The following is a 26,180-nucleotide window of genomic DNA, read 5'->3' as shown; positions in this document are numbered from 1 at the left end:
TGGTACTGTTTGCGGTTTTAGGCATCCACTGGGGGTCTTGGAATATAGCTCCCAAGGATAAGGGTGGACTACTGTATATCCAGAATTGAATTTATTACTCCATTGTCAGGGCTCTCCAGAGAGACAGACCAATACTAATACAGATTTTGGTACCAGGAATGGTTCTGGGGAACAGAATTTTAAAGATGAGTTTCCTTAATTGGGGTTTTTGGAATTGGTTCTTTAATCTGATTAGAACCTAAAAATGCCAAGAGCTCTACTTCTAATAGTAGAGAGCACTGGAAGCCCATGACCGAAACTGTTTATAGATAGGCAAAATAAATGCCTTTTTATTCTAATTCACGGCTTATAAGAGGCAAAGAATTTAGTGACGCAATACGTGATATTTTCAAACATTTTTGGAAAAACAAAGATTATAATGACATTGGTTGGTTGCTCCTATTGTCTTTGGACAAAGTGATGAAAGAAAAGGATGACCTCAGGGATTCAATTTCATGGTTGGAATTCCACATAAATGACCTAAAAGTTTCTAAGTGTGCCCTGGGTTAGAATCTTCTATCCTGTAGCCATGGGGCTGAAATTGCTGAAAATCAAACACGAGCCTTCATCATGCAACTGGCCAAATTACAATGGAAGTTGAACTCTTGGCCAGTCACGGTGGCTCACACCTGTAATCCTAGCACTTTGGGAGGCCGAGGCGGGTGGATCACCTGAGGTCCAGGTTTCGAGACCAGCCTGGCTAGTGTGGTGAAACCCCGTTTCTAGTAAAAATACAAAAAATTAGCCAGGCTTGGTGGCGTGTGCCTGTAATCCCAGCTACTCGGGAGGCTGAGGCAGAAGAATCACTTGAACGCAGGAAGTGTAGGTTGCAGTGAGCCGAGATCGCACCACTGCACTCCAGCTTGGGCAACAAGAGCGAAACGCCGTCACAAAAATAAATAAATAAAATAGTTGAACTCTTAGCCTCACAGAGCATCTACTGTTAAGGTGAGGGTGTTGGTTGGGAAAGAGTGGGGTCCTGCAAGTTTGGATGGGATCATGTGGGAAGATGAGGCTGGACACATTGAGCCCCTAAATTCCGATGAGTCTTGTTTGCCAGAGGGACAGTAGCATTTCCACCTACAGTGGCATCATCCTTCCCGCCCCTGTTTAAGGGGATTGATTCTGCATTGCCTGTGGAGATAGTAATGGCCTCCTCTGAAACAGTTCCCGGCCAAGACAATGCTGATTCTCATCAGGACCCACCCCGCCACCCCTCTTTGCTTCTAGACCTATTACTAGACCCAACTCCCAGCAGACCCCTAAAGGTGAGGTGCAAAGTATGACTCACTCCACTTCTGGTACCAAATCTGTATTAGGTTTCTCTGGAGAGACAGAACCAATAGGATATATATACAGTCATGTGCCACATAATGATTGGGTCAGTGGTGGATCACATATATGGAGGTGGTCCTGTAAGATTATAACGGAGCTGAAAAATTTCTATCACCTAGTGACATTGTAGCCACCATAATGGTCATAGCACCAAACATTACCTTTTTTATGTTTAGATGCACAAATACCATTGTGTTAGTTACCGTTGTCTACAGTATTCAGTCAGTCACATGCTCTACAGGTTTGTGGCCTAGCAGCAATAGGCTATACCGTGTAGCCTAGGTGTGTAGTGGGCTGTACCATCCAGGTTTGTTTAAACACTCTATGATGTTCATGCAACAAAATCGCCTAATGACGATTCTGAGAAGATGCGTGATTGCATGTAGATATATGAGAGGGGATTTATTAGGGAAATTGGCTCATGATTCTGGAGACTGAGAAGCCCCACAATAGGCTGGCTGAGAGCTGGAGACCCTGGGATGCTGGTAGCATGGCTCAGTCCAAGTCCATAGCATGAGAACCTGGGAAGCTGCTGGTGTAACTCCTGGAGTCCAAAGGCCAGAGAATCTGAAGTTGTTGTCCAAGGACAAACAGGAAGGAGGGTCCCAGAGGATCTGGACTTTTGAGAAGAGAGAAAACAGCATTGGTTGGAGGTAGAACTCTGTCTGCATATTGAAAAATAAGGAAAATTTGAATGGGTGAGAATGCAATAACCTTTCCAAAGACCTCTTGAAGGAATATTGCTCCCCAAAACAGAATTGGTATGGAGAAACATCTGTATAGAGAAAGGTTTAACCAGCTTGGAAGCAATGCTTAGCATTTTAGTCCCTAAACTTCATGTTTTATTTTTTTCTTCCACCTTTGAAGCAACTCCTCAAAGCTACACATAAAAGTATAGGTCTTTAAATAGGGGACTTGGAGCAGTGGTGAAATCGCGTGGAATTTGAAAAAATGTGCACACTTGCCCCAGAAGATGCTGGTTCCTAGAGAGCTGTATACTCTGTCAGGGCACAAGATCAGCCTGAGTGATTTCCATTTTGTAAGCCTCTGACTTCTCCGTTCATTTTGCAGCTAACATGCAAACAATTTACCTATTTATCATCTTGTTTTTTTGAGACAGAGTCTCGCACCATCGTCCGGGCTGGAGTGCAGTGGCACGATCTCAGCTCACTGCAACCCCTGCCTCCCAGGTTCAAGTGATTCTCCTGCCTCAGCCTCCCAAGTAGCTTGGATTACAGGTGCCCACCACCACTCCCAGCTAATTTTTTGTATTTTTAGTAGAGACAAGGGTTTCACTATGTTGGCCAGGCTGGTCTCGAACTCCTGACCTTGTGATCTCCTCTCCCCTCATGATCTCCTCTCCCCCCACCCCCACCCCCACCCCGCCTCCCAAAGTCCTAGGATTACAAGTGTGAGCCTTGTCATCTTTCTATCTATATGTCTGTATATGATGTCTGCCCCTGAGGGGCAATGGCACTGTTGCGATTCCTCCAAGATAAAGAGAGAGTGTTTTTATATTAGAAGAGGAAAAAAAACTAATGAATGCTGTTGGAGACTGTTTTCCCACATACATCAGTATAGCCAATATGTAATGGAACTGCATTAATAGCAAAGAGTAGGGAAAACAAAGCCATCTTTTTTCATATTATGCCTAATTGAGGTATTACTTCTGTACCAACCTGTGATCCACTGTCTAGATGAGATGGGTAGGGCGGTGTGGAGCAGAGAAGACGCCCTAGAATGCATAGCTAACGAGGCAGCCTCTTTGGGAGCCAGTAAGTACAGTATGTAAGTCCTGGGCCTGCTACTCTGAATTAGGAACGGGAACCTCTGCAACAAGGCCCCTCTGAGCTTACATATAATGATTTAGGATATTTGTTTATGTGTGTTTCAAATCAATGTGATAAGGGTGGATTATTTTTTTCCATTCAAGAATCTTGCTACAGTAGCTGGCCCCTGTCTCATACTATGAGCAGAGGGGTTAAATGTAAAAATAGCAATGGCAGTTGGTCACACTTGTCTGTTGTCTGACTTTGATAGGACTGCTTCAGAGTTTCACTGTTGGATACCATGTTTGCAAGTCACCATTGTCAGCACTGCTTGAGAGAGCTGGCCAGACCTAGTCCCTACCCGCAAGGCCAGCATTCCCAGCTCCAGTGGTGCATGCCCTAGCAGGTCTACATGTTCAATTCTAACAACTAAGTTAATTTTACAGTGGGATTCTGTCTCGATGGGAGTATTCCATACTGGGGTAATTTGTTAATAGATCCTATCATCTTGTCATAGATGATAAGGAAATCATTGTGCCAAGGATATTGTTAACACCAATATAAACAAAGAGCTTAACTGCTCACCTTGCCTTCAGGCTTCCTCATTTCCCAGTCCTTTTGCCATATTGCTGCCATACTTATATTTCTAAACTATTTACTTAATTATGTCCTAGTCTGGTTCAGAAACCTTTGGTGATTCTCTACTGGTTATGACGTAAAGTCCAAACTCTTTAGCATTAGTTTTACGTGGTGCCAGCATGCCCTCCCAGCTTCAAAGTCAAGTCACTTACACACTGGCCACTCCAGTGGGTTCCCAGAAACATGCCGTGCCATATACATCTTCACACCTTTGTTCATTTCTGGTACCACAATCCTGTCTTTTTTTCTTCTCTCCCCACGGTTGTTTATTCAGGCAAATCTGGCTTGCTGGGCTAGGCTCAGCTGAGGGCTGCCTTCGCCATGAATCCTTCTGTGATTTCCCTGTCTGGGTGCATCCCTAGTACTACTGTTGATTCTCTTCTTAGAGTACCTATGAATTCACTTGCCCCAATTTTGCTTTGTGGCCAGTTTTTTCTTAGATAAGAGCTAAACCTGATGACAGCCCGTCTGGAGGCACATTAACATTGATGTTACTAGGAGTTTCTGTTCATAGGCTTTCATTTTAAGGTTTGGTTTCATCTTATTTATTTTTTACAAAAAAACAGTTTCTAAATGTTACTACCAGTTTTATGCAAACTTTCAGAGCCTCTAAATAGCTGGTAAAATGGTGGGCATTGATAAGGGAGCTTCTACTAATTTCCTGTTTGTTTCAGGAATTTAAAAGAAACTTTTTATCTAATGCAAAAGTTTCTAGTTATCCACAGCATGCATTGTTTTCCATTGTTAGAAATGCTGCTGTTTTTACATTAATTATAATGGGAATGCATAGCTGCCTATGGAAGCTTGTGAGCAAATTTTGGGGAACCACGTATACTTAATAATAGCAAGGAGTGAGCATGCGTTGGTTGAGATTGATCTTCTATCTCTAGTAAGCTTTCCCAAGTCAGGGACAGTGTTGTAATGATCGCACCTGATGTATTCAGTAATTACCATATTTTTTGTGTGTGTGCATTTTTTTTTTTTTTTTTTGAAACGGAGTCTTGCTCTGTTGCCCAGGCTAGAGTGCAGTGACGTGATCTTGGCTCACTGCAACCTCCACCTCCTAGATTCAAGTGATTCTCTTGCCACAGCCTCCCAAGTAGCTGGGACTACAGGCACCTGCCACCATACCCGGCTAATTTTTGTATTTTTAGTAGAGGTGGGGTTTCACCATGTTGGCCAGGCTGGTCTCGAACTCCTCACCTCAGGTGATGCACCTGCCTCAGCCTCCCAAAGTGCTGGGATTACAGGCGTGAGCCACCGTGCCCAGCCAGTAATTATCATATTCATATTCCCAGACCTTTATACTATTGAGTAAAATGCTATTTGTTTGCATTGTTGTTTTAAAATCACTAAGTTAAATTTTTTATCTTTTTTTTCAGCCATCAAAAATAAGGATTAATTTAGAAGATAATGTACAATATGTGTCCATGAGAAGTAAGTTGATTCTTGAATAGGTTTTAGGTTTTGTTAGTTTGAACTTCATATGATTAAAATGATTTGTTTACGTGTATGAGTTAATGAGAAACTGAAATAAAATTTGTTATTTGTACACTGAAATGTAAAGTTGCAAGTTTTAGTAACAACTCCTGAGGTTATGGGTTGAATCATGTGCACAAATGCCAGTTTATTCTCCATAGAACAGTCTATATTTAAGGCTGTTTTCTCAGAATTCCTCCTGGGAGAGAAATGTACACTTTCCTTCTTGTCCCTTACCTTAGGTTAATGTTTAGGGTGTCTGTTAGAGGAGATAGGATGTAAATAGCTCTAGTTCCCTCTTCTGGAAGTTTTCATGATAGACTGCCCCACCTCAGCTTCCTAATCTCAGTGGATAGACAGTGCATCGATAAGTCAGTGTGAATCTTAGAAATACTCACCCTTAGTTTTTCCTCAGTGCCTGCCCCAGTCTCACCCATAGTTGGTCACTGAGTTTGGTCAGCTTCACCTTTGATGTGTTTCTGGCATGTGTCCCATACCACCAATTTATAATAATATCTAACATTTATTGAGCTCATACAGTGCCTGGCACTGTATTACGCTCTCTGCATGGATTGTCACAACGACCCTTCAAAATATAGGTATGGATTAGAATTCTTACTTTATAAAGGCCCAGAGAGGCTGAGGTGACTTGCTCAGAGCCAGGGTTGAATCTCTCATCTCTCTGACACAAGAGCCCAGAGTCTTGACCGCAACATTGAGTTGCTTCTTCTCGTTCAGGGTCTCACTTCCTCTGTGGCTGAAGTTGCTGGGTCTCCTTCTTGGAAGGCAGTCAGCTTCCAGGCTCTCCAACCTGGATGCTGGAAAAATCCAGGGGGATTTGTCTAATACAGAAATGGGATTATGATATCATTCAACCTAAGTTCTTCAGCGACGCTCTTTTACATGTAGAGAAAACCCTGATTCCTTGTATATTTGATTTTAAGTGTTTGCATTAAATTCATAAGCCACTTCATATTAAAAGAAGGCAGTAGAGAATGGGTAGACAGAGCAGACCAGGCCCTTGTAGGCTGTTTCTTGCTTAATGCCACAGCCTCTTCCAGCATGCTGCCGCCCTCCTCCGCAGCTCAAGCTACACCACCTGTGATCCCCGAAGCACCCCACGTTCTCTAAGGCTGCTTTGTCTTCTGAGGTGTGGTTTCCTCTCCCTCACTTCAGCCCCTCACCCTCTGTCAGAGTGGGCAGACACCACCCATTCGCCTTCCTGTTCCCTATGCCCAGTGTACTCCCATCAAGAGGCCTTCCCAGTTTCCCCCTCCAGTGAAGGTTTGATTTCTTGCCATCGGGTGACTTTGAATACCTCTCTTAGCACTTACCTCAGGACATATAATAGAGTTCCTTATTAGACTACAGAGTTGCTTTGGTGTGAAGACCTCTGTAATCCTATTCATATCCCCTCAGCAACTGTCACGTTTTTGGTGTTCTGTTGTACATGTTCTTTATAAAATAACATAGAAATATGCTTATCCTGAGCATATAAGACCATGCCTTGTTAATAATTAGTGTAATTAAATATATGCTTTTTAAAGTTAGAATTTCTCATTTGTAATCTTCCTGAGTTTGTTGTAGAATTGTGACCTTCTACTTCCAATTAAAAATCCTTTTAAATTCCTAATTTACCCCTATTTAATCTTAAGTGTAGGAATGGGCTCCAGAGAAGACATTTATGTTATGAAATATGTACCTTTGTTCCTGAAGTAACCGCCAGTGGTCTTTAAACTAAATGTGACATTGTGGAGGTTCTGAGTAAGGACATTTCTGGCTGAAGGTAGGATGGACATTTCTTTGAGGCATACTGACTGTGGTGTGCTGTGGAAGTACAGAAAAAGAAAGTCATATATTCCACACCAGAGTGACAAAGTTATTTTAGAAATTATTTTTTCTGCAAACCAAGCCATAAGAACTCTTTCTTAGTATCAAATTGGAAAAGATGACAAGATACTTAGTTCTGGCAAGCGCGTGAGATGAGGCCCGTGTATACTGCATGGAATGGCTAGAACCCACAACCTGCAGAGCAGTTTAGCAGCACATATCAAAATTCCTTAAAAATGGCCAGTTAAGGGGACATACAATGATTTCGCAACAAAAAGATTCATTGAAATATTAAGCAAAATTGTAAAGTTGGAAATGGTCAGAATTTCCATTATTGGGATAAATAGCAAATACTGCATACAGTTAAGCATGCAGCCATTAAGAATAATGTTGAAATACATTTGTTGACACGTCAGGATGTTCACAATATTGTGTTAAAAGAACGTGTTGCAAAACTGCATGGTTCTAGTTTTGTTTTTAAAAACTATATATATGATTGACGCACAAGTGTGAGTGTGTTAGAGGTGTGTGTGTATGAAAACCCGAGTCATTATAGTAGGTGAGTGAGGGAATTAAAGGGATTTTTTTTATTTGTCTATCTGTTAAATTAATATAGGGTAGTGAATATTTTTAAAAATAGAGATACTGGGCCAGGCACGGAGGCTCAAACGCCTGTAATCCCAGGACTTTGGGAGGCTGAGGCAGGTGGATCACAAGGTCAGGAAGGAGTTCAAGACCAGCCTGGCCAATATGGTGAAACCCCATCTCCACTAAAAATGCAAAACAATTAGCCAGGTGTGGTGGTGCATGCCTATAATCCCAGCTACTCCGGAGGCTGATGCAGGAGAATTGCTTGAACCCAGGAGGTGGAGGTTGCAGTGAGCCAGGGTCGTGCCACTGCACTCCAGCTCCAGCTCCAGCCTGGGCGAGAGAGCAAGACTCTGTCTCAAAAAAAAAAAAAAAAAAATAGAGATACCACTGTTGCTCGAGGTATGGCATAATTGTCTTAATAGTAGACTAGTTTGGGTTCTTTTTTCTTTTTTTTTTTTTTTGAGACAGAGTCTCACTCTGTCACCCAGGCTGGAGTGCAGTGGTGCGATCTCGGCTCACTGCTAGCTCTGCCTACCGGGTTCACGCCATTCTCCTGCCTCAGCCTCTCCGAGTAGCTGGGACTACAGGCGCCTGCCACCTCGCCCGGCTAATTTTTTGTATTTTTAGTAGAGATGGGGTTTCACCGTGGTCTCGATCTCCTGACCACGTGATCCGCCCGCCTCGGCCTCCCAAAGTGCTGGGATTACAAGCGTGAGCCACCGCGCCCGGCCCTAGCTTGGGTTCTTTCAAAAAAATTCATCAGACAACTTACACTATGATATGGATAGAGTCATTAAAAGGGGAAAAAAAGCCAGTTCTCTGCCTTTGCTTTGTAAAGAATTCCTTAACTTGAAGACCAAATGAGAAATTTAATTTTAAAAATCATGTGTAATTCTATTCCTGAGAGTGGTATGGATGCAAATGTAATCTCACTGCTTTGTCTGAGAAGATGCAGTAGACTTCTAAAAGTCCACATATTCGGTGGACACTGGTTGCATATTTCAAATACTCCTTTATTTAAATCTAAAGCCTTTGTTTAGAGCCAGGATAGGCCAGTGAATTTTTTCTCCAATTTAAGAGATTTATTTCATAGAAACCAGCTTTGATTTGGTCAGTGTGTAGGAATTTCTGTAGATGTCTGCTATCTGGTCAAGAGGAAACAGATGACTTTTTAAAATGAGTTGAGAAATGTCAGTTAAAATTTTACAAATATGTTTATTTTGTTTCCCAGAAGCTCTAAAAGTGAAGAGACCTCGTTTTGATGTATCACTGGTTTATTTAACTCGAAAATTTATGGATCTTGTCAGATCTGCTCCTGGGGGTATTCTTGACTTAAACAAGGTTGCAACAAAGCTGGGAGTCCGAAAGCGGAGAGTGTATGACATCACCAATGTCTTAGATGGAATCGACCTCGTTGAAAAGAAATCCAAGAACCATATTCGATGGATGTGAGTTGCTTTCAAACTTTTCATGGCTTTTTTTCCTTCTCATCAAGTGACAATTCTGTGCTTAAACTAGACAGTAGCAGTGTTTTGACAATATAAAACAAAGGTACGACTTCTTGTTAGAAGAGAATTCTATAAAATTTTCTTGCATCATCCTAGAGAGTATGTAAATTTTTTAAAAAGTATTTCCTCAGTTCCAATTGATTATTGATATTGGGAAAATCTGTTAAGGTTGTAAAACAGTGGTTTTCACACGGAAGTGTAGTAAACACCTAGAGGCTTACTGCCTCTGGAGTTGTAATTCGGTAGGTCTGAGGGAAAGCAGGAAAGTACATTCTCAACAGGTAGCCCAGGCGATTATGACGTAGCGAGGTGTTTGAAATACTGCCCTGAATATTTAAAAAAAAAAAAATCAGACAGTGTCTAAAAGGCGGTTGCTAAAGACTTGACATGATTAGGAGGAATCCAATGGAAAGGGAAGCTTAAGACATTCACATAGATAAAGGTATCTGTGTGTGCACACATAAGAAGAAAGCTGTTATACCTAGAATAGGCAAGTATTTGGGGACAGGGAGAAATCATTGCAGCAAATAAGTACATAGTGACCTCTCAGGCAAATGAAAACCTACCAGCAAAGACCATAAAATGACCCTAAATAATTAACTTAGTTATTAGAGGAAAGGGATTCATAAAGGAGGTAATTTTTTCAATAGTACAGAAGTACAGGTTGAATTCCAATTTGAGCATGTTTACTAAATAATACTAAAAAACACTTTAGGAGTTTATATTGGCATGCATTGTGAATCACTAATTAGAATCAGATTTGAAAACTACCAAGTAAAAGATAAAGGCAAGGACCTTTCCCTATTTATTTTCCATTAAGATTGAAAGAAAAAAATGAAAATCAGTTGTTGCCTGGTCATATCATATTGGAGTAGGCGCTAACTAAAGAAAATATGTATGTCTTTTTTTGTTGTTGTTGTTTGTTTGTTTTTTTTTGAGAAGGGGTCTTGCTCTGTCACCCAGGCTGGAGTATAGTGGTACAATCTCAGCTCACTGCAGCCTCCACCTCCTGGGTTCAAGTGATTCTCCCGTCTCATCCTCCCCAGTAGCTGGGATTACAGGTATACACCACCACGCCCGGCTAATTTTTGTATTTTTAGTAGAGACGGGGTTTCACCATGTTGGCCAGGCTGGTCTAGAACTCCTGACCTCAGTTGATTCACCTGCCTCAGCCTCCCAAAGTGCTGGGATTACAGGCGTGACCCACCATGCCTGGCCTGAAAATAACGTCTTTTTTTAAAATGATGAATATAATCATTATATTCAGATAGAATGTGTACACTAGGGAAAAATACAGACTCATCACAGTTTAGCAGAGGAACTGTCATTTAGCCAACACTTTGTTTTCATATGTAGGAACTCAAGTACTGTAAGATTATAACTTATCAGAAGCTGTGTTGTAAGTACTAGGACTGAGGCTGAAGCTGGGTGTTATTGACTCTTAGTTCAGTGCCCTTTTTGCTTCCTTAGGCTGTCTCTGCTGTTACTAATTTCTGTTAGGTTGTAATGTATTTTTTTTTAAATGACCGTATAAGATGAAGAACTATAAATAATTTATGTACAGAAGGAATAATGGCTGTCTAGAACAAAGACGGCAGAAGTTAAAAGTCCCTAGTTGCTCTTGTTGTGGAAAACACTTACGGTAAACATTTGGAGAAGTTCCAATAACCTAACTTGAAATGACTTTATCTCCTAGTTGGTAATTGATGGTGACTTTTTTTTTCTTTTAAAGAGGATCTGATCTTAGCAATTTTGGAGCAGTTCCCCAACAAAAGAAGCTACAGGAGGAACTTTCTGACTTATCAGCAATGGAAGATGCTTTGGATGAGTTAATTAAGGATTGTGCTCAGCAGCTGTTTGAGTTAACAGATGACAAAGAAAATGAAAGATATCCTTTAAGTCTATACCTTTCTAAAATTTCTGCTTCCAAAACAGATTACTTAAGTAGTAGAGTCAGCCTGGGGACTTAATTTATATATTTAAGATATAAAATTAGACCATTAAAAGTTAAAGTAATACAAAATTAGCCAGGCATGGTGGCACATGCCTGTAATCCCAGCTCCTTGGGAGACTGAGGCAGGAGAATCGCTTAAACCCCGGAGGCAGAGGTTGCGGTGAGCCAAGATGGCGCCATTGCACTCCAGCCTGGGCAACAAGAGCGAAACTCTGTCTCAAAAAAAAAAACAAAAAAAAAAACTTAAGTAAAACTTGTTAGTAGTATAGCCTCCAGCATACACAAACAGTAAGTTTTTTTGACTTCTGTGTGGCATTTCTTAGATTAAATTCTGGATGATGACCTCAGGGGCACAGTACCAAAGGTTGATGGTACCACTTAAAATAGTGGAGTATTCATTTTTATAGTCTGAATACTATAAGGATAATAAAATATTTGTTGGCTTTTGTGAAGTTCATGTTTTTCCTAGAAATTTGTGAATAGAAGTTGATTTCTGAAACATTGAATTGCCATTGAAGTGGTGCTTAAACTGCCATTTGTGTCCACAGAAGCATGTTGTTGCTTAATAAGCAGTTTTGCTTTGAAACTCAATGTCTCAGGGAGCTGGGGGGTGGGGCTGGGGGAGCCAGCCCTGGGTGTCTTAGACCTGTAAGCTCTGCTGTTCCCTGTGCCCTTTGTGAGGGGCTCACTGATTCTGAGCTATCCCATACCTCAGATTTACTTAAAACTCTCTCCAGCAGTCAAAAACCTCTATTCCCACAGTACAGTTACTGGAAGGAAAAGAAAAAATAAGCACCAACATTACTGCAGCCAATCAGAAAAATAAAATGCTAGAGAAATCCAATAAATCACTTAATTGGTAAAATTTGAGGCAACACAGTGAAACAAGACGAAAAATATTCAGGTAGTGAGATGGAAAATAATTTTGGATGAAGTAACATCATACATGATAGTCTTGAGAAACTTGATCTCTAAGTCGTTTATGCCTTTTTGTAGATTTTTTTCCATCTTTCATTTTAGGGGATTATTGTCAAAGCCCTGAGTTTTTTCTCAAAGTTATAGTAAGATCTAGCTTACTATAACTGAAAAGGGAATCGGATGAAAATTTGAATTTCTTCCTATGGTGTATTTGTGTTAGGGACTCGGACTTTATTAATATTTTTCTCCAGAAATTGCCATCATAATCATAATAGTACAGCTTAAAGAAACTCTTTAGGTTGAGTTGTAAATATTGTAAAGCCCTTCATAAAAATCTTAATGTTATATGAATAGTAAAGATTATCAATGAAATTTTTTTTTTTTACTGCTTTCCTTAATGGTGAACTTGTATCTTATAAAAACTAAAAACATTCTAACATTACCCTTGCGTTACTGAATTACTAGAGATAAATTACCTCCCCAATAAACAGCATTCTGTGTAGAGATCCTTAACTGAGTTTTACACTAGCATATGTGACCTATCAAGACATTCATAGCATTCAGGCCTTCCATGAACAGATCGTCATTGCAGTTAAAGCTCCAGCAGAAACCAGATTGGATGTTCCAGCTCCCAGAGAAGTAGGTAACCCTGCATTTTTAAAAAGATTTAAAGAGGGATGAGGGCCAGCTGCTTAGGCTGTGATTTATTGCAGTCATACTTAAGAGCCGTTGTGTACACGTGCACAGTACATCCGATAATGCTCAAGGCACTTCACACGTTTTAACTTGCTTCAACTAACACAACAAATCAAGTAGTCATTATTATCTTAAAGATGAGGAAGCGAGAGCTCACAAAGATGAGTTAACCTTTTCAGGATCACCAGAATTCAAACCCAGTTAGTGTGGCTTCATAGTTTGTTTTTCACTATCGTACTGCAAAGCGTCCTACAAGAATCACCAAGAATTGGCCCCTCTTAAAGTTCCAAAAGTAAGGTCTGGTCTCAGCCAAGGCACTGGGGAATTAACAAACTCATGAAAGGCTGATGAGTAAACCAGGACACTAGGTTCTGAATTTAAAATGGAAAAGTAGGATTTCTGTGTAAATGAACATATTTTTGTCAGCCACCAGCTGCTCAGTGCATTCTTTCCCTTGCAGAAAAATTTGCATTGAAAGATAATTGCATCAGAAGGCTGTTTGATGAGGACAGAATCAGAAACAAGGAATGTGGCCATTCTTGGGACACATCCTCAAGACTGATAGCCTTGATAGACCCATCGGTGCTCATATTTGGCCGTCTGCATTGCCCTGGGGGTTTGCCTCCTGCCTAGCGAAGAATATTTTCTTCACCCGTTTTTCCTTTTGTCCCCAGCAGACCACTGTTCAAGTGAGCCCTGTATTACTTGACAGTGTATGGGTTAAGGGCTGGCTTTCATTTACCACAGTCACATTCAAATTACGATTTCTTGGTGATGTTTCCTGGTTGTTTTATTTTTAAGTAAGAAACTGCTAATCAACACATCTTTACTTTGGGGCATAATAATTCATTCTGCAGAGACTAATGGATTTTTGTCTTTTTCCCTGTGCTATGAGCTGCTTCAGACAGTAACTGCTAAATCTGGCTGAGCCTTTGATCATACCTGAGGCTTCTCTTAGAGTCTCATTTAAAGTCTCTGCACATGGGCCCTCTTGGCCAGAGCCTGACCATGAAGATCTGGGGACCTAGTATGATGGTTGACAAACTGGCCTTCAGGTCAGATCCGGCCTGCTCTTTTTTCTTAGAAATAATTTTATTAGGACACAGCCACATGCACATTTGTTTACATATTGTCTCTGATAGCTTTCATACTATAGTGGCAGAGTTAAGAGGTTGTGACAGGGATAGTGTGACTTGCAAAGCCAAAAATACTTACCATCTCACCCTTTATGGAAGTTTGACAACACCTAATTTAGTGGAATGTTAATGTTTAGAAATACCTATTAAATTGTACAGGATTTATCATTCAAACCAGATGTGACCTGGCACTCTAGAAGCTGAGCACAGATGTTCTCTAGCCCACTTGTCGGGTACCAGGAAGTCATAACAAGGACAACAAGTGAGGCTCTGAGACCATGTGAGAGGCTGCATCTCCCCAGACTCACCCCAGTATAAGATCACAGTGAGGTGTGGAGTGGGAGGGAGCAGTGGTGTCTGTGTGTCTAACCCAGGCCTAACTGCATTAAAGGGGAGAAAACAGAGTTTGTTACAGTTGAAGCAGCTCCCAATTAAAGCAATCATTTATAACTGGAGCTGTTCCTTAAGAATTTAGCATAATTCCCAGTAGACGCACTCAAGTTGCCTGATATCTTATAGAAAAAGTATTTTGATTAATCATGAGGAAATCTGAAATCAAAGGAACTGAAAATCCTAATGAGTTAATTACAGTCCTTTATAAATAATCTAAACTTTTTTTGATGTTTTACTTGAGACGTATTTTGATCTTTTCCTGTTCTTTCAACTGGACAAAAGAATGGCCCTTCCATTATCTCAAGACCTGTTCATTGATCTGGAAATCCAAGCACATATTTATCCTGTGAGACTAGGGTATTCTAGAGTTCTTTGTCATCAAAACACTGATTTTTGACTGAAGTACGGCCTCCTTGAAGGGTCAGCTCCTGAGTAGAAAAAGACCGGCTCTTGAGTACTGAGGTTTTCACATGATAGCTCTGAAGCCATTACTGCAGGATCAAGTGTAGCTGTCTTCATCATGTGAATTGGCCAGTGCTTTAATGTGACTACAGCTAAGGTGATTTTCTCAAATGTCTCTCGAAATTTTTGCAGTTCTAGTGAGTGAAAAAATATGATTTATTATTTCATTCATCTTGACGATTCCTGTGTCCTTTGCTAGGACTCTATCACAGTGCACATAAGGAGCACCAACGGACCTATCGATGTCTATTTGTGTGAAGTGGAGCAGGGTCAGACCAGTAACAAAAGGTCTGAAGGTGTCGGGACCTCTTCATCTGAGAGCACTCATCCACAAGGCCCTGAGGAAGGTAAATATACCAGTGATTCTGACAGTATTTTAAATAAGCATATATAATTTTATTAATGTGTATTATGGCCTTAAGATGTTTTTACTCTTCCTGTCCACAAAAACGTGAGTAAAAAAATTACAACATAATTCTTACTGTAGTTTAGAATATTCCTGTGAACATTATAGTTAAATTTCTGTAGTTTTGATAGCAGTGAAAACTTAGAATTCTGTTTGATCCCATGGTGATACCAACTTGCAGTGGTCTCTGAATAGGGCAGGCTTTCAGTCAAACAGCAGCTCCGTTCAGCCAAAGAGCCTGCCCATGACCCGGCTGGGAGACTTCCCCTTCTACACATCTTGGAGAAGGGAAGGGGCTAGACCTGCTTGACCCAGGCAGTCAAACACCCACTCAGCTCAGCCAACAGCCCACTCCACAAGCATCAGTCCTCAGTTGCACATTTCTAAGGACGTCGCCTCTGGACCCATCTGGCCAAAGCAGTGACTCCATCTAACCTCGGAACTCAGCTTGCAGCACTGTCCAACAGCAGATCCCAAAGAGTGGAATTGCCTGAGCAGGGGGCCAGCATCCTGTGACCAGCCTGGGCAGAAGCCATCACAGTACCCAGCCAGCAGCTCCACCAACATCCGAACAAAGACACAGCCAACTGGAGAACTCAACAAGCACTGCGGGCCAGGGTGGTCTTCAGCTGGCCCTTGGAGAGCCACAGGCTGGACCAATAGGAAGCTTTCACTGACAAAGAATACCTGTAATGACCAGAAGAGGGGGCTGTTGCCCACACGCAGACAGCAGCACAAAGACACAAGAATTACAAAGACTGGGGGAGTCGTGACGGCTCCAAAAGAAACTAGTAAAGCGCTAATAAGGGAAGGCTTCCTCCATTCTCGGACGGGTGCTTTCAGGTACAAGTTAGAGTTCCAATTTATTCTTGAGAGGCTGAAAAAATTAGCCTTATGCCATTAACCTGAGAATACGTGTTCTTGACCAGGCACCTTCAGGGTTTTCTGAAGTAGTCAGATTGTGTATTCTTTTACGTATTTGCCTATCAGACCTTCAGTTAGGTGTATTTCTCTCCCGTGTTCTTTTTCAGAAGAAAATCCTCAGCAAAGTGAAGAATTGCTTGAAGTAAGCAACTGATGGCATTTGAGAATTTATGTATCACTGAGTTTTTTGGGAACATCTTCGTGGAGAATTACGCATCAAATTTGATTCTCAGAGCAATAAATTATCCATGAAGTGCTCTCGTTCTCAGTAGCGGCATCATGGCCAGTAGTGTCTTTGAGGAGTTCACCACTTAGATTACTGAGTAATTGTGGTTTCCACATTTGAAAACAACTCCTTTTATAATTATTCACTGCTTTTTGTCGGTGAAGTAGGCATCTTGCCTCCTGAAGTAGCTTCATCACAGAGTGTCATGAAGACAGACAGTCAGGCTGAAATGGACAGTTTTTCGTGGACTCTACCCTTCCCTTCAAGGAGTATGTCATATATCACAAAAGAAATTGCCTTACACTGGTTCATGTTTGCAGTTACTGTTGTACATTGCACAGATGTACACACGAATTTAAATGTGATGTCTTTGTATATATCTGTATAATGTTTAGATTACGAAAATTATGTCTGAGTGACACTTTTCACCCTTGTACAGCCAAAATAATGTATATATGGAAAGTGACAGACAAATTCTCTAATCTCTTTGGTACCTATAACTTATTAGAATCCTCTGGATGAGGGTTAGAAGAGAGTTTTTCCAAACTTCTACATGTAGAAGTATCATAAATGTGCTACACATTTATGTTTGTGGATTTAATTAAAGTATTTTAATATGGTTTTCATTGCTAAAATTGGAGTCAGATACTTCTTGGTTTTAAGCTGTCTACCTAATCACTGTCTCCCAGCAGATTGGTGGCATGCCCAGTGGCTTTGGGGGCAAGGATAGAAATGCCATCAGGAAATAGCTGAATTCACTGTGAAACGTGAATTCAGTCATGGTGATAATTGGAAACTCCTTTAAGGTTTTTGCGAGTAGATTTTGTAATGTTTGTGTATGCAGCCTTGCTGTTGAGTCAGTCCAGGGGGGTTTACTTAGGACAAGTTGTACCTTTGCCCTCTCTCCAGCTCTGCTCCCACATTTTCACGTACCTAGCTATTTCTACCTCATTGGGTAAGTCATTTACCACGCTGTGCCTCAGTTTACTCTGTAGTTTACCATTAGACTGTGAGCTCCTTGAGGGACTTTGTCGTAATCACTGTTAAATCCCAGTGCCTCACATGCCTGGCCCTTAAGAAGTGCTCAATAAATGTCTGAACAAATAAGTGAGTGGAGTGAGTGAATTGTAAGATCAGAATAATAATATTTGGTTTGTCTATCATACAAGATTCCTGTATCGTTTGAATTCAGATTGTAAACCTTGCTTTTAAAGAAATATTTGAAGCGACTTCAAATTCAGACTGTGTTTCAAAAGATTTAAAATCGGAATCCAAAATCAAAGTATTAAAAAATAATGCTGAGTGTTTAGGATTCACATACCTCTGAGCTCTGGTGGCTTTTGCCAGTCCTGTCCCTCTGCTGAGCACCAGCCCCTTCCTGCAGCAGTCCTGCCGGTGTGTTTCTGTGCACCTGGGGATGAAGTGTGCCCCTCCCCCAGTGGTTAGCCTCAATGCTTTTCCTCCCTCTGTTTTATTATTTGAAATTAGCCAAAGAAAAGCTGCAGGGGGCACTGCTCATCATCACTGGACCGGTCAGTCGAACTGCTTGACAGAATAGAGAATACGAGAGGAAGAGCAAACCTAGGGTAAAACTTAGGTTTGGGACATGCTTGATGACAGCAAGAGTTGGGCAGGTTGTTGTGTGTATGTAGGTCAGGTGCTCAGTGGAAAAGTCTGAGCTGCATAGTAGGTTAGGCAGATGTCAGTTTAGATGTGATAGTTTAAACCACAAGAGTAGGAGAAGTCATCTAAAGAGTACAGCAGGCCTAAGGGCATCTATATTTAAGGAGAAATACAGAAGAAGTCTCCTGAGAAGGAATAATGGGGTGGGTGGGGAGGGAGAAGGCAGTGTCCCAAAAACCAACAAAGGTTTTACCAAAGGTAATACCATCATTTCTGAGCAGCAGTTCCTTAACTTGTGAAATGTGACCAAATGTTCTCCTTTACAAATTGTTCTGAAGGTAAAATAAGATCATGTAAACGAAAATCCTTTGTAAATTACAGATGTGTGTTATAAATGAAGTATCTCTCGAGTCACTCCATCTTCTGGTGTTTGGTCTCTGATTTTTAAAACGGATAAAATAAGCATCCCATGAACTCATTTCTGGGCCCTTCCTCCTCACTAACCCTAACCTTTCCAACCTCACTGTCCCATCTCTGTGTGCACCGCTTCTTCCTTCAGAAACCTCAAGTGATCCGTGTTTCGTTCAGGTTGAAGTGGAGACTCTGGATATAGAAGGGCTCAAGCCTCGCTTTCCAATCCTGCCTTGGTACCTGCTTTGCAGACCTTCACCCCAATAAGTGAACTTTCCCATCTCCCTGCCTTTGCTCTTATCCTATCCTCTTCCTGTTCTCTGCGTTTCAAAATCGCATCCCTATTCTGGACCTGGCTTCACCCATGCCTCCCCTTTACTCCTACCCTGCGTGCAGTTTATACACAGCACGCAGGTGGCCATCTTCCTTCCTCATAAGTTGCTGCAGCTAAGTTCCCAGCTGCCATTCCATGTTGTCAGAGTGTAAGGTCATGTCTTAATACGTATTTCTCATATTAGTGTAGTGTATGATAGGGTTTTGCAGTGTCCCCACCCAAATCTCATTTTGAATTGTAGTTCCCATAATCCCAATGTGTCGTGGGAGGGACCAGGTGGAGATAATTGAATCATGGGAGCTGTTTCCTTGCATCCTGTTCTCGTGATAGTAAGTTCTCACGAGATCTAATGGTTTAACAGAGGGCTTTTCCCTTCGCTCGGCTCTCATTCTCCCTCCTGCCACCATATGAAGAAAGACGTATTTGCCTCCTCTTCCACCATGATTGTAAGTTTCCTGAGCCAGCCATGCTGAACTATGAGTCAATTAAATCTGTTTCCTTTATCAATTACCCAGTCTTGGGTATGTCTTTGTTAGCAGTGTGAGAATGGACTAATACAGTAAATTGGTACCGGAGAGAGTGGGGCGCTGCTGTAAAGATACCCGAAAATGTGGAAGCAACTTTGGAACTGGGTAACAGGCAGAGGTTGGAACAGTTTGGAGGGTTCAGAAGAAGACAAGAAAATGTGGGAAACATTTAGAACTTCCTAGAGACTTGTTGAATAGCTTTGACAAATTGCTGATAGTGATATGAACAGTGAAGTCCAGGCTGAGGTGGTCAAGATGGAGATGAAGAACCTATTGGAAGCGGGAGTGAAGGTCACTCTTGCTATGCAAAGAGACTGGTAGCATTTTGCCCCTGCCCCAGAGATCAATGGAACTTTGAGAGAGATGATTTAGATTATCTGGCAGAAGAAATTTCTAAGCAGCAAAGTGTTCGAGGGGAAGCAGAGCATAAAAGTTTGGAAAATTTTGCAGCCTGGTGATGGGATAGAAAAGAAAACTCCATTTTCTGGGGAGAAATTTAAGCTGGTTGCAGAAATTTGCATAAGTAATGCAAATGTTAATCACCAAGAGAATGGGGAAGATGTCTCCAAGGCATGTCAGAGACCTTCCAGCAGCTCCTCCTATCACAAACCTGGGGGCCTATGAGGGGCCCCCCTGCTCTATGCTGCACTGGGACATGGTGTCCTGCATCCTACCTTCTTCAGCTCCAGCCTTGGCTAAAAGGGTCCAACGTAAAGCTCAGGCTGTTGCTTCAGAGGGTGCAAGCCCCAAGCCTTGGTGGCTTACACGTGGTGTTGGGCCTATGGGTGCACAGAAGTCAAGAATTAAGGTTTAGGAACCTCTGCCTAGATTTCAGAGGATGTATGGAAACACCTGGATGTCTAGGCAGAAGTTTGCTCTCTGGAGAACCTCTGCTAGGGCAGTGTGGAAGGGAAATATGAGATTGGATCCCCCACACAGAGTCCCGACTGGGGCACTGCCTGGTGGAGCTGTGAGAACAGGGCCACCATCCTCCAGACCCCAGAGTGGTAGCTTGTACTGTGCACCCGGAAAAGTTCCAGACACTCAACACCAGCCTGAGAAAGCAACCAAGACGGGGGTGGGGGTGTACCCTGCAAAGCCACAGGGGTGGGGCTGCCCAAGGCCGTGGGAGCCCACCTCTTGCGTCAACATGACCTGGATGGGAGACATGGAGTCAAAGTCAAAGGAGATCATTTTGGAACTTCAAGGTTTAATGACTGCCGTATTGGATTTTGGACTTGCATGGCACCTGTAGCCCCTTTGTTTTGGCCATTTCTCCCATTTGGAATGGGTGTATTTACCCAATCCCTGTACCGCCATTGTATCTAGGAAGTAACTAACTTGCTTTTGATTTTACAGACCCATAGGTGGAAGGGACTTGCCTTGTCTGAGATGAGACTTTGGACTTGGAGTTCTGAGTTAATGCTGGAATGAGCTAAGACTTTGGGGGACTGTTGGAAGGGCATGGTTGTGTTTTGAATTATGAGGACATGAGATTTGGGAGGGGCCAGGGACAGAATGATATGGTTTGGCTGTGTTCCCACCTCAATCTCATCTTGCTTCCCAGAATCCCCGTGTGTTGTGGGAGGGACCAGGTGGAGAAAATTGAATCATGGGGGCTATTTCCTACATGCTATTCTCGTGATAGTAAGTTCTCACAAGAGCCGATGGTTTTATAAGGGACTTCCCCCCTGGATCAGCTCTCATTCTTCTCTCTCCTGCCACTCTGTGAAGAAGGACGTGTTTGCTTCCCCTTCTACCATGATTGTGAGTTTCCTGAGGCCTCAGCCATGCTGGACTGTGAGTCAATTAAACCTCTTTCCTTTATAAATTGCCCAGTCTTGGGTATGTCTTTATTAGCAGCATGAGAATGGACTAATACAACGTTCAGTAAGCTGTTGCTGCTTGATAAGTGACCTGACCTGACTACATCATTCGACTCAACTCCCAAGAAATTTTTTTTTTTTTTTTTTGAAATGGAGTCTTGGTCTGTCTCCCAGGCTGGAGTGCAGTGGTGTGATCTCAGCTCACTGCAACCTCTGCCTCCCAGGTTCAAGTGATTCTCGTGCCTCAGCTTCCAGAGTAGCTGGGATTTCAGGCATGGGCCACCACAGCTGGCTAATTTTTGTATTTTTTTAGTAAAGGCGGGGTTTCACCACATTGGCCAGGCTGGTCTCGAAATCCTGACCTCAAGTGATCTGCCTGCCTCGGCAGATCCCAAAGTGCTGGTATTACAGACATGAGCCACCCACACCTGGCCCTGAGAATTTTTTTAAAAGATGACTTCAGGCCGAGCGTGGTGGCTCATGCCTGTAATCCCAGCACTTTGGGAGGCTGAGGCAGGGGGGTCACAAGGTCAAGAGATCGAGACCATCCTAGCCAACATGGTGAAACCCCGTCTGTACTAAAAATACAAAAATTAGCCAGGCCTGGTGGCGCGCACCAGTCGTCCCGGCTACTCGGGAGGCTGAGGCAGGAGAATCACTTGAACTCGGGAGGTAGAGGTTGCAGTGAGCCGAGATTGCGCCACTGCATTCCAGCCTGACAGCAGAGCAAGACTCCATCTAAAATTAAAAAAAAAAAAAAAAAAAAAAAAGATGACTTCAGTAACTAACAAACTGAATTTGTAATGAAAGAAAAAATGATTGCCAAATTTGCATTTTCTAAAAGTTAAAGCACATCTAACTAATTGTCCTTTGCCTCGGTAAAAGATGAGCCCCCCTGTGCTTGAGACAGCTACAGCTCCTTTTGCGCCTCCCTTTTGACAGTTTTGGCCCCAGGGATGCATGTATTGGCCGGAGTTAAGTGAATGCCCAAGGTTAGCAAGTAAATGATGATGCCGCTGAGGGTTTGAGGGGCTTAAGACAGAACCAGCGTTTCATTTTCGTACATGAAACTGTTTCTTCATATCTCAGAAATGGGCCACTTAATTAACATAATTAAAAATAAAATCAGAATAAAACCACCTGGGTCATTAAAAGCAACCCATTGTATTACAGTGTTTCAAAGTTGGCTTTTCAATTCTATTAGCGATTGGCTTACCCCACCCTCCAAGCGGTGCACCCCAGCCTTGCCAGGTGTTAGCTGTAGATTAAGGCAGTGCCTTCTCCTGGCTTTATCTTTTGCTTTTGTAGTTTCTCTGACTCTGACTACTAAAGACAGACCTGGTGCCTTGTTGGCCTTAGGCCCTATTGTCACTGCAGTCAGGTGGGAAAGGGATGATGTTTGGGGCTTTCAGCCTGGCCTTCAGAGGACAGGAGGCGAGGGCTCAGAGAAGCAAGGGAAGATCTGCTGAGAGAAGGTAAAGAAAGGAGCAAAAAACAAAAGGAGGAAAGAGCCAGGATGACAGGACAGGGAGAGAAGATGGGGGACACGGTATAAAGGAGAAGCAGTAGGAGAAGTGAGGAAGAGTGACAGTGTGGCCTGGGAGATGTGAGTCTCCAAAGCCAAGGCGTGGGTCAAGCAAGGTGGCCATCACCGCAGCCGGAGGAGCGGCCCCAGACCACAGGTCTCGAAGGCGAGATGCCCAGAGGTGGAAGGTTGCAACTCACCTTGAAGCTACCACTTGGCGAGTTCTGATGTAGTTTCAAGGAAGGATGGCCTTTGGGATCTGAAGAGGCTATTAAAACAACTTTCCATTTTCCAACTACATATTTATATGAGGCTGGGTTTTTCTTTATGTATGTAAACAAAAACATATCACAACAGAATTCACACAAGCCAATAGGAAAATCCATCTGTCTTCTATTAGGCCAGACTTTAAGAAATATGTGAAATGTAAAATAATGCCATCTTCACTAAATTGTTTTTGTCTTGGAAAACATAGTTTTTTTCATAAAAATATTTAACATGTATTGTGTTTACACAATTTTTATTTTTATTTATTTTTTTATTTTTTTATTTTTTGAGACGGAGTCTAGCTCTGTCGCCCAGGCTGGAGTGCAGTGGTGCAATCTCGGTTCACTGCAAGCTCCGCCTCCCGGGTTCATGCCATTCTCTTGCCTCAGCCTCCCGAGTAGCTGGGACTACAGGTGCCCGCCACCACGCCCAGCTAATTTTTTTTTTGTATTTTTAGTAGAGACGGGGTTTCACCGTGGTCTTGATCTCCTGACCTCATGATCCGCCCACCTCGGCCTCCCAAAGTGCTGGGATTACAAGCGTGAGCCACTGCACCCGGCCCAATTTTTATTTTTAGATGGATTAAATACTTATATAATTTCTCAGTTTTAATGTGCAATACTTTTGATTGATATCAAAAGTATAATACATTCAGTATAATACATATATAAACAAAAGCTTTGTGGGGTGTTTAGTGTTTTAGAGTTTAAGGAGGTGCTGAGGCCCAAGCTTATTCTACCCAAGGGCTCGTTAATTACAGGCAGCTCTCCTTCTCTTGAGAGAGCTGAAGAGGGGCCTGTGTGCACCCATGTGCACCCTCACACACAATACACTCCCTCCTTTCTCCAAACACCCACAGTGACTCTCAGGATAAACACATGGACTCAAAGCAGTGGCCAGCCACCCTTAAAAAAAAAAAGTAGCGCTGGCCCCAATGTCTTTATTCTTGCTCATTGAGCCTTTCTAGTTCCCATTTTTTTATTTTGAATGAAGGTAATTGTATCCAACCAGTCATTCATGTTATTTCTAGCTAATGTTTGTGAAAATTTAGGCTGTCGGAAAAATGAATCTCTGTACACAGGGCTGATGACAAAAGAAGGGAGCATTTTCAAAACTACGCTAGCATTAGGCTTCTGTGTAGAGGAACCTGGATTAGAGTGACACTGTTGGCCTCTGCTACTCCCTCAGTCACTCTTTTAGAAGCAAAGGGGGTGGCTTCTCTGAGTATGGAAAAGGGAACTGGACATGAAAGGCTCGGTCGCTTTGGCTTTCCTTTGGGAATTTCCTGCCTGTGGAGATACGCATCTGGATTGACCCCAGGGGGGCTCCTGCAGTTGTTCAGTTGTGCCAATTGTTCTCAGCTGGGGACATTTTTTTCCCCAGGAGACACTGGGCAATGTCTGGAGACGGTTTTGATTATGACTGGAGTGCTGTTGGCATCTAGGAGTGGAGGACGGGGATGCTGCTAAACCTAGTGTACAGGATAAACCCAGTGACGGTCACCCAGTCCAGCGTGCCAATGGTGCTGAGGTCAAGAGACCCAAGTTAGGTCAGTAACAGAGGCAGGTCAGTAACAAATCTGTCCATTTCAAGAGGAAGTGCTAACTAGCCCTTTTGCTCACCAATCTAAAGCCACATCCCCATCAGCTTTATTAGTAATAGCAAGGAGATTTTTGCCTCTATCTTTTTATGTCTGTCAGTTGATTCCGACCATGGAAAGGGAAGAGGGATATTACTTATTGAGAAAAGAATCCGTAACAGACTTTGCACTGGGGCTTCATATTAGTAAGGATTAAATTCAGCTGCACACAACACATGCACACAACACACAACGGCAGCTTAAACAAGACAGAAGTTTATTTCTCTCACACATTTAGAAAGGAGACAGTCCTGAGTTGGTATTGTTCTCCAAGAGGTCAGGAGCCAAGGCCCCTTCCAGGTATTGGTTCTTCATGCTTGGCTTCCATTGCCAAGGTCACTTCAAAATCCGAGGGAGCAGCTGGAGCCCACCCCATAATAGTAGGTATTATTTACATGCTACCCAGCGGGAAGGATGAAGAAGGAGAAGAAGGGTACAATTCCTGTCCTTAAAGACACTTCCAGCAGGTTGTGACCACACTTTAACTGACATCCATTGGTCACAGCTTGGCCACTTAGAAATGTCATGTTTAGAGGAGGGAGGTACAGCCACATGCCCAGCTAACGACCAAGAATTCTGTTGCTATTCAAGAAGGGAAGAATAGGAACTGGATATGGTAGATACTCAAGTGTCTATCAAGTTCTGGTTCCCCTCCCCTTCTGGGAACCAAAAGATGGAACCTATTAGTGAGGCCATCTGGTTTGTTCTAGTCAGTTGGCTATGACGGGAAGTGACACGTGGTGACAAGATTATAGTCTCCAGTAGCTCTCTCCTGCCAAGGCAGCCAAGGAAGCCACAGGTTCCAGATGTAGCTACAAGGCACTGGAGCCTCCACTGGCCTGGATCCCTCAGAGACTGAATGGGAATGGAGCCTCTGCCAATCTACATGCAACATGAACTGTATCAAAGCACTGAGATTTATTTGAAGTTAATTTTTACTGCAACATAACAGCCCATCTTAACTAATATGTCTGGGGACAACTAGCAGTCTCTGCCGCAGGTCAGTGAGGGAAAGAATAATGCAGTCAAAATAGCCTCACAAACTAGTGTCATAAATGCCTTTGGCTCACTTGGAACTGCTGACAGTTGCTTATGATGGGCAAAGTTGAAACACTAGTCGCTCAATGAAAAGTGACCCTCTGAATGCATTTGTTTGCTACTAGTATAATGGGTGCCTAACACAAATTTGGGTGATAATTGCCATCTGGCAGAGAATTCACGATTATTCAGACTTCTTCACTTGCTTTCAATTAAACAGATGCTGCTAAAGAATAGCATTGACTTGAAAAAGACATTTTTGGATCACATTCTTGTTAACAAAATGAATTCATGTAATTTTTATATATCAAATCTAAATGAATCAACTTGGTGAGAAAGAAGTCCTTGCTCTCAAGAAGTCAGCGTGATACCCTGGCTGTGTGAATTTTTCTGTTCTTGCCATAATCTGGTCTGCAGGGATCTTGATGCTTTGGAGCCTCCTCAGGACATCACACTGTTCTGTGACGTTGGACCTGTTGAGCAGGAAGGAGCAAGTGCCCCAGATGTCTTCATAAGACATACGTGTGCCAAGGGGGCAGTAAATGCACTTTTGATAGCAGCCTCTCTATCAGTCAGGGTCCAGTAAGAAAACCGTGGTAGGGGCCGGGCGCGGTGGCTCACGCCTGTAATCCCAGCACTTTGGGAGGCCGAGGCGGGCGGATCACGAGGTCAGGAGATCGAGACC

At 42.6% G+C, this 26,180-nt stretch overlaps 1 protein-coding gene across 7 annotated transcripts in view; it reads left to right on the top strand.

The window, feature by feature from the left end:
• The window catches only part of E2F6 (E2F transcription factor 6), a 46,766-nt gene that overhangs the window by 3,924 nt on the left and 16,662 nt on the right, over window positions 1–26,180 (top strand). Inside the window, exons 1-7 of one of the 7 annotated variants that reach the window (XM_058426420.1) lie at window positions 5,175–5,219; window positions 6,917–7,047; window positions 8,914–9,130; window positions 10,923–11,079; window positions 12,588–12,701; window positions 14,949–15,096; window positions 16,187–18,115. In XM_058426420.1, the coding sequence (XP_058282403.1) occupies window positions 8,976–9,130; window positions 10,923–11,079; window positions 12,588–12,701; window positions 14,949–15,096; window positions 16,187–16,233 (621 nt within the window). In that variant the 5' untranslated portion in view covers window positions 5,175–5,219; window positions 6,917–7,047; window positions 8,914–8,975 and the 3' untranslated portion in view covers window positions 16,234–18,115. Of the gene's footprint in view, window positions 1–5,164; window positions 5,220–6,916; window positions 7,048–8,913; window positions 9,131–10,922; window positions 11,080–12,587; window positions 12,706–14,948; window positions 15,097–15,602; window positions 18,116–26,180 lie in introns of those variants that run through there. The other 6 variants (XR_009209322.1, XM_058426417.1, XM_058426418.1 and 3 more) reach the window with 6 other exon arrangements.

Source organism: Hylobates moloch, unplaced genomic scaffold (genome assembly GCF_009828535.3).
Source record: "Hylobates moloch isolate HMO894 unplaced genomic scaffold, HMol_V3 SCAFFOLD_13, whole genome shotgun sequence".
Lineage (NCBI taxonomy): Eukaryota > Metazoa > Chordata > Mammalia > Primates > Hylobatidae > Hylobates > Hylobates moloch.
The sequence above is the reverse complement of the archived record's forward strand: the minus strand, read 5'-3'. Positions and strand labels throughout refer to the sequence as shown.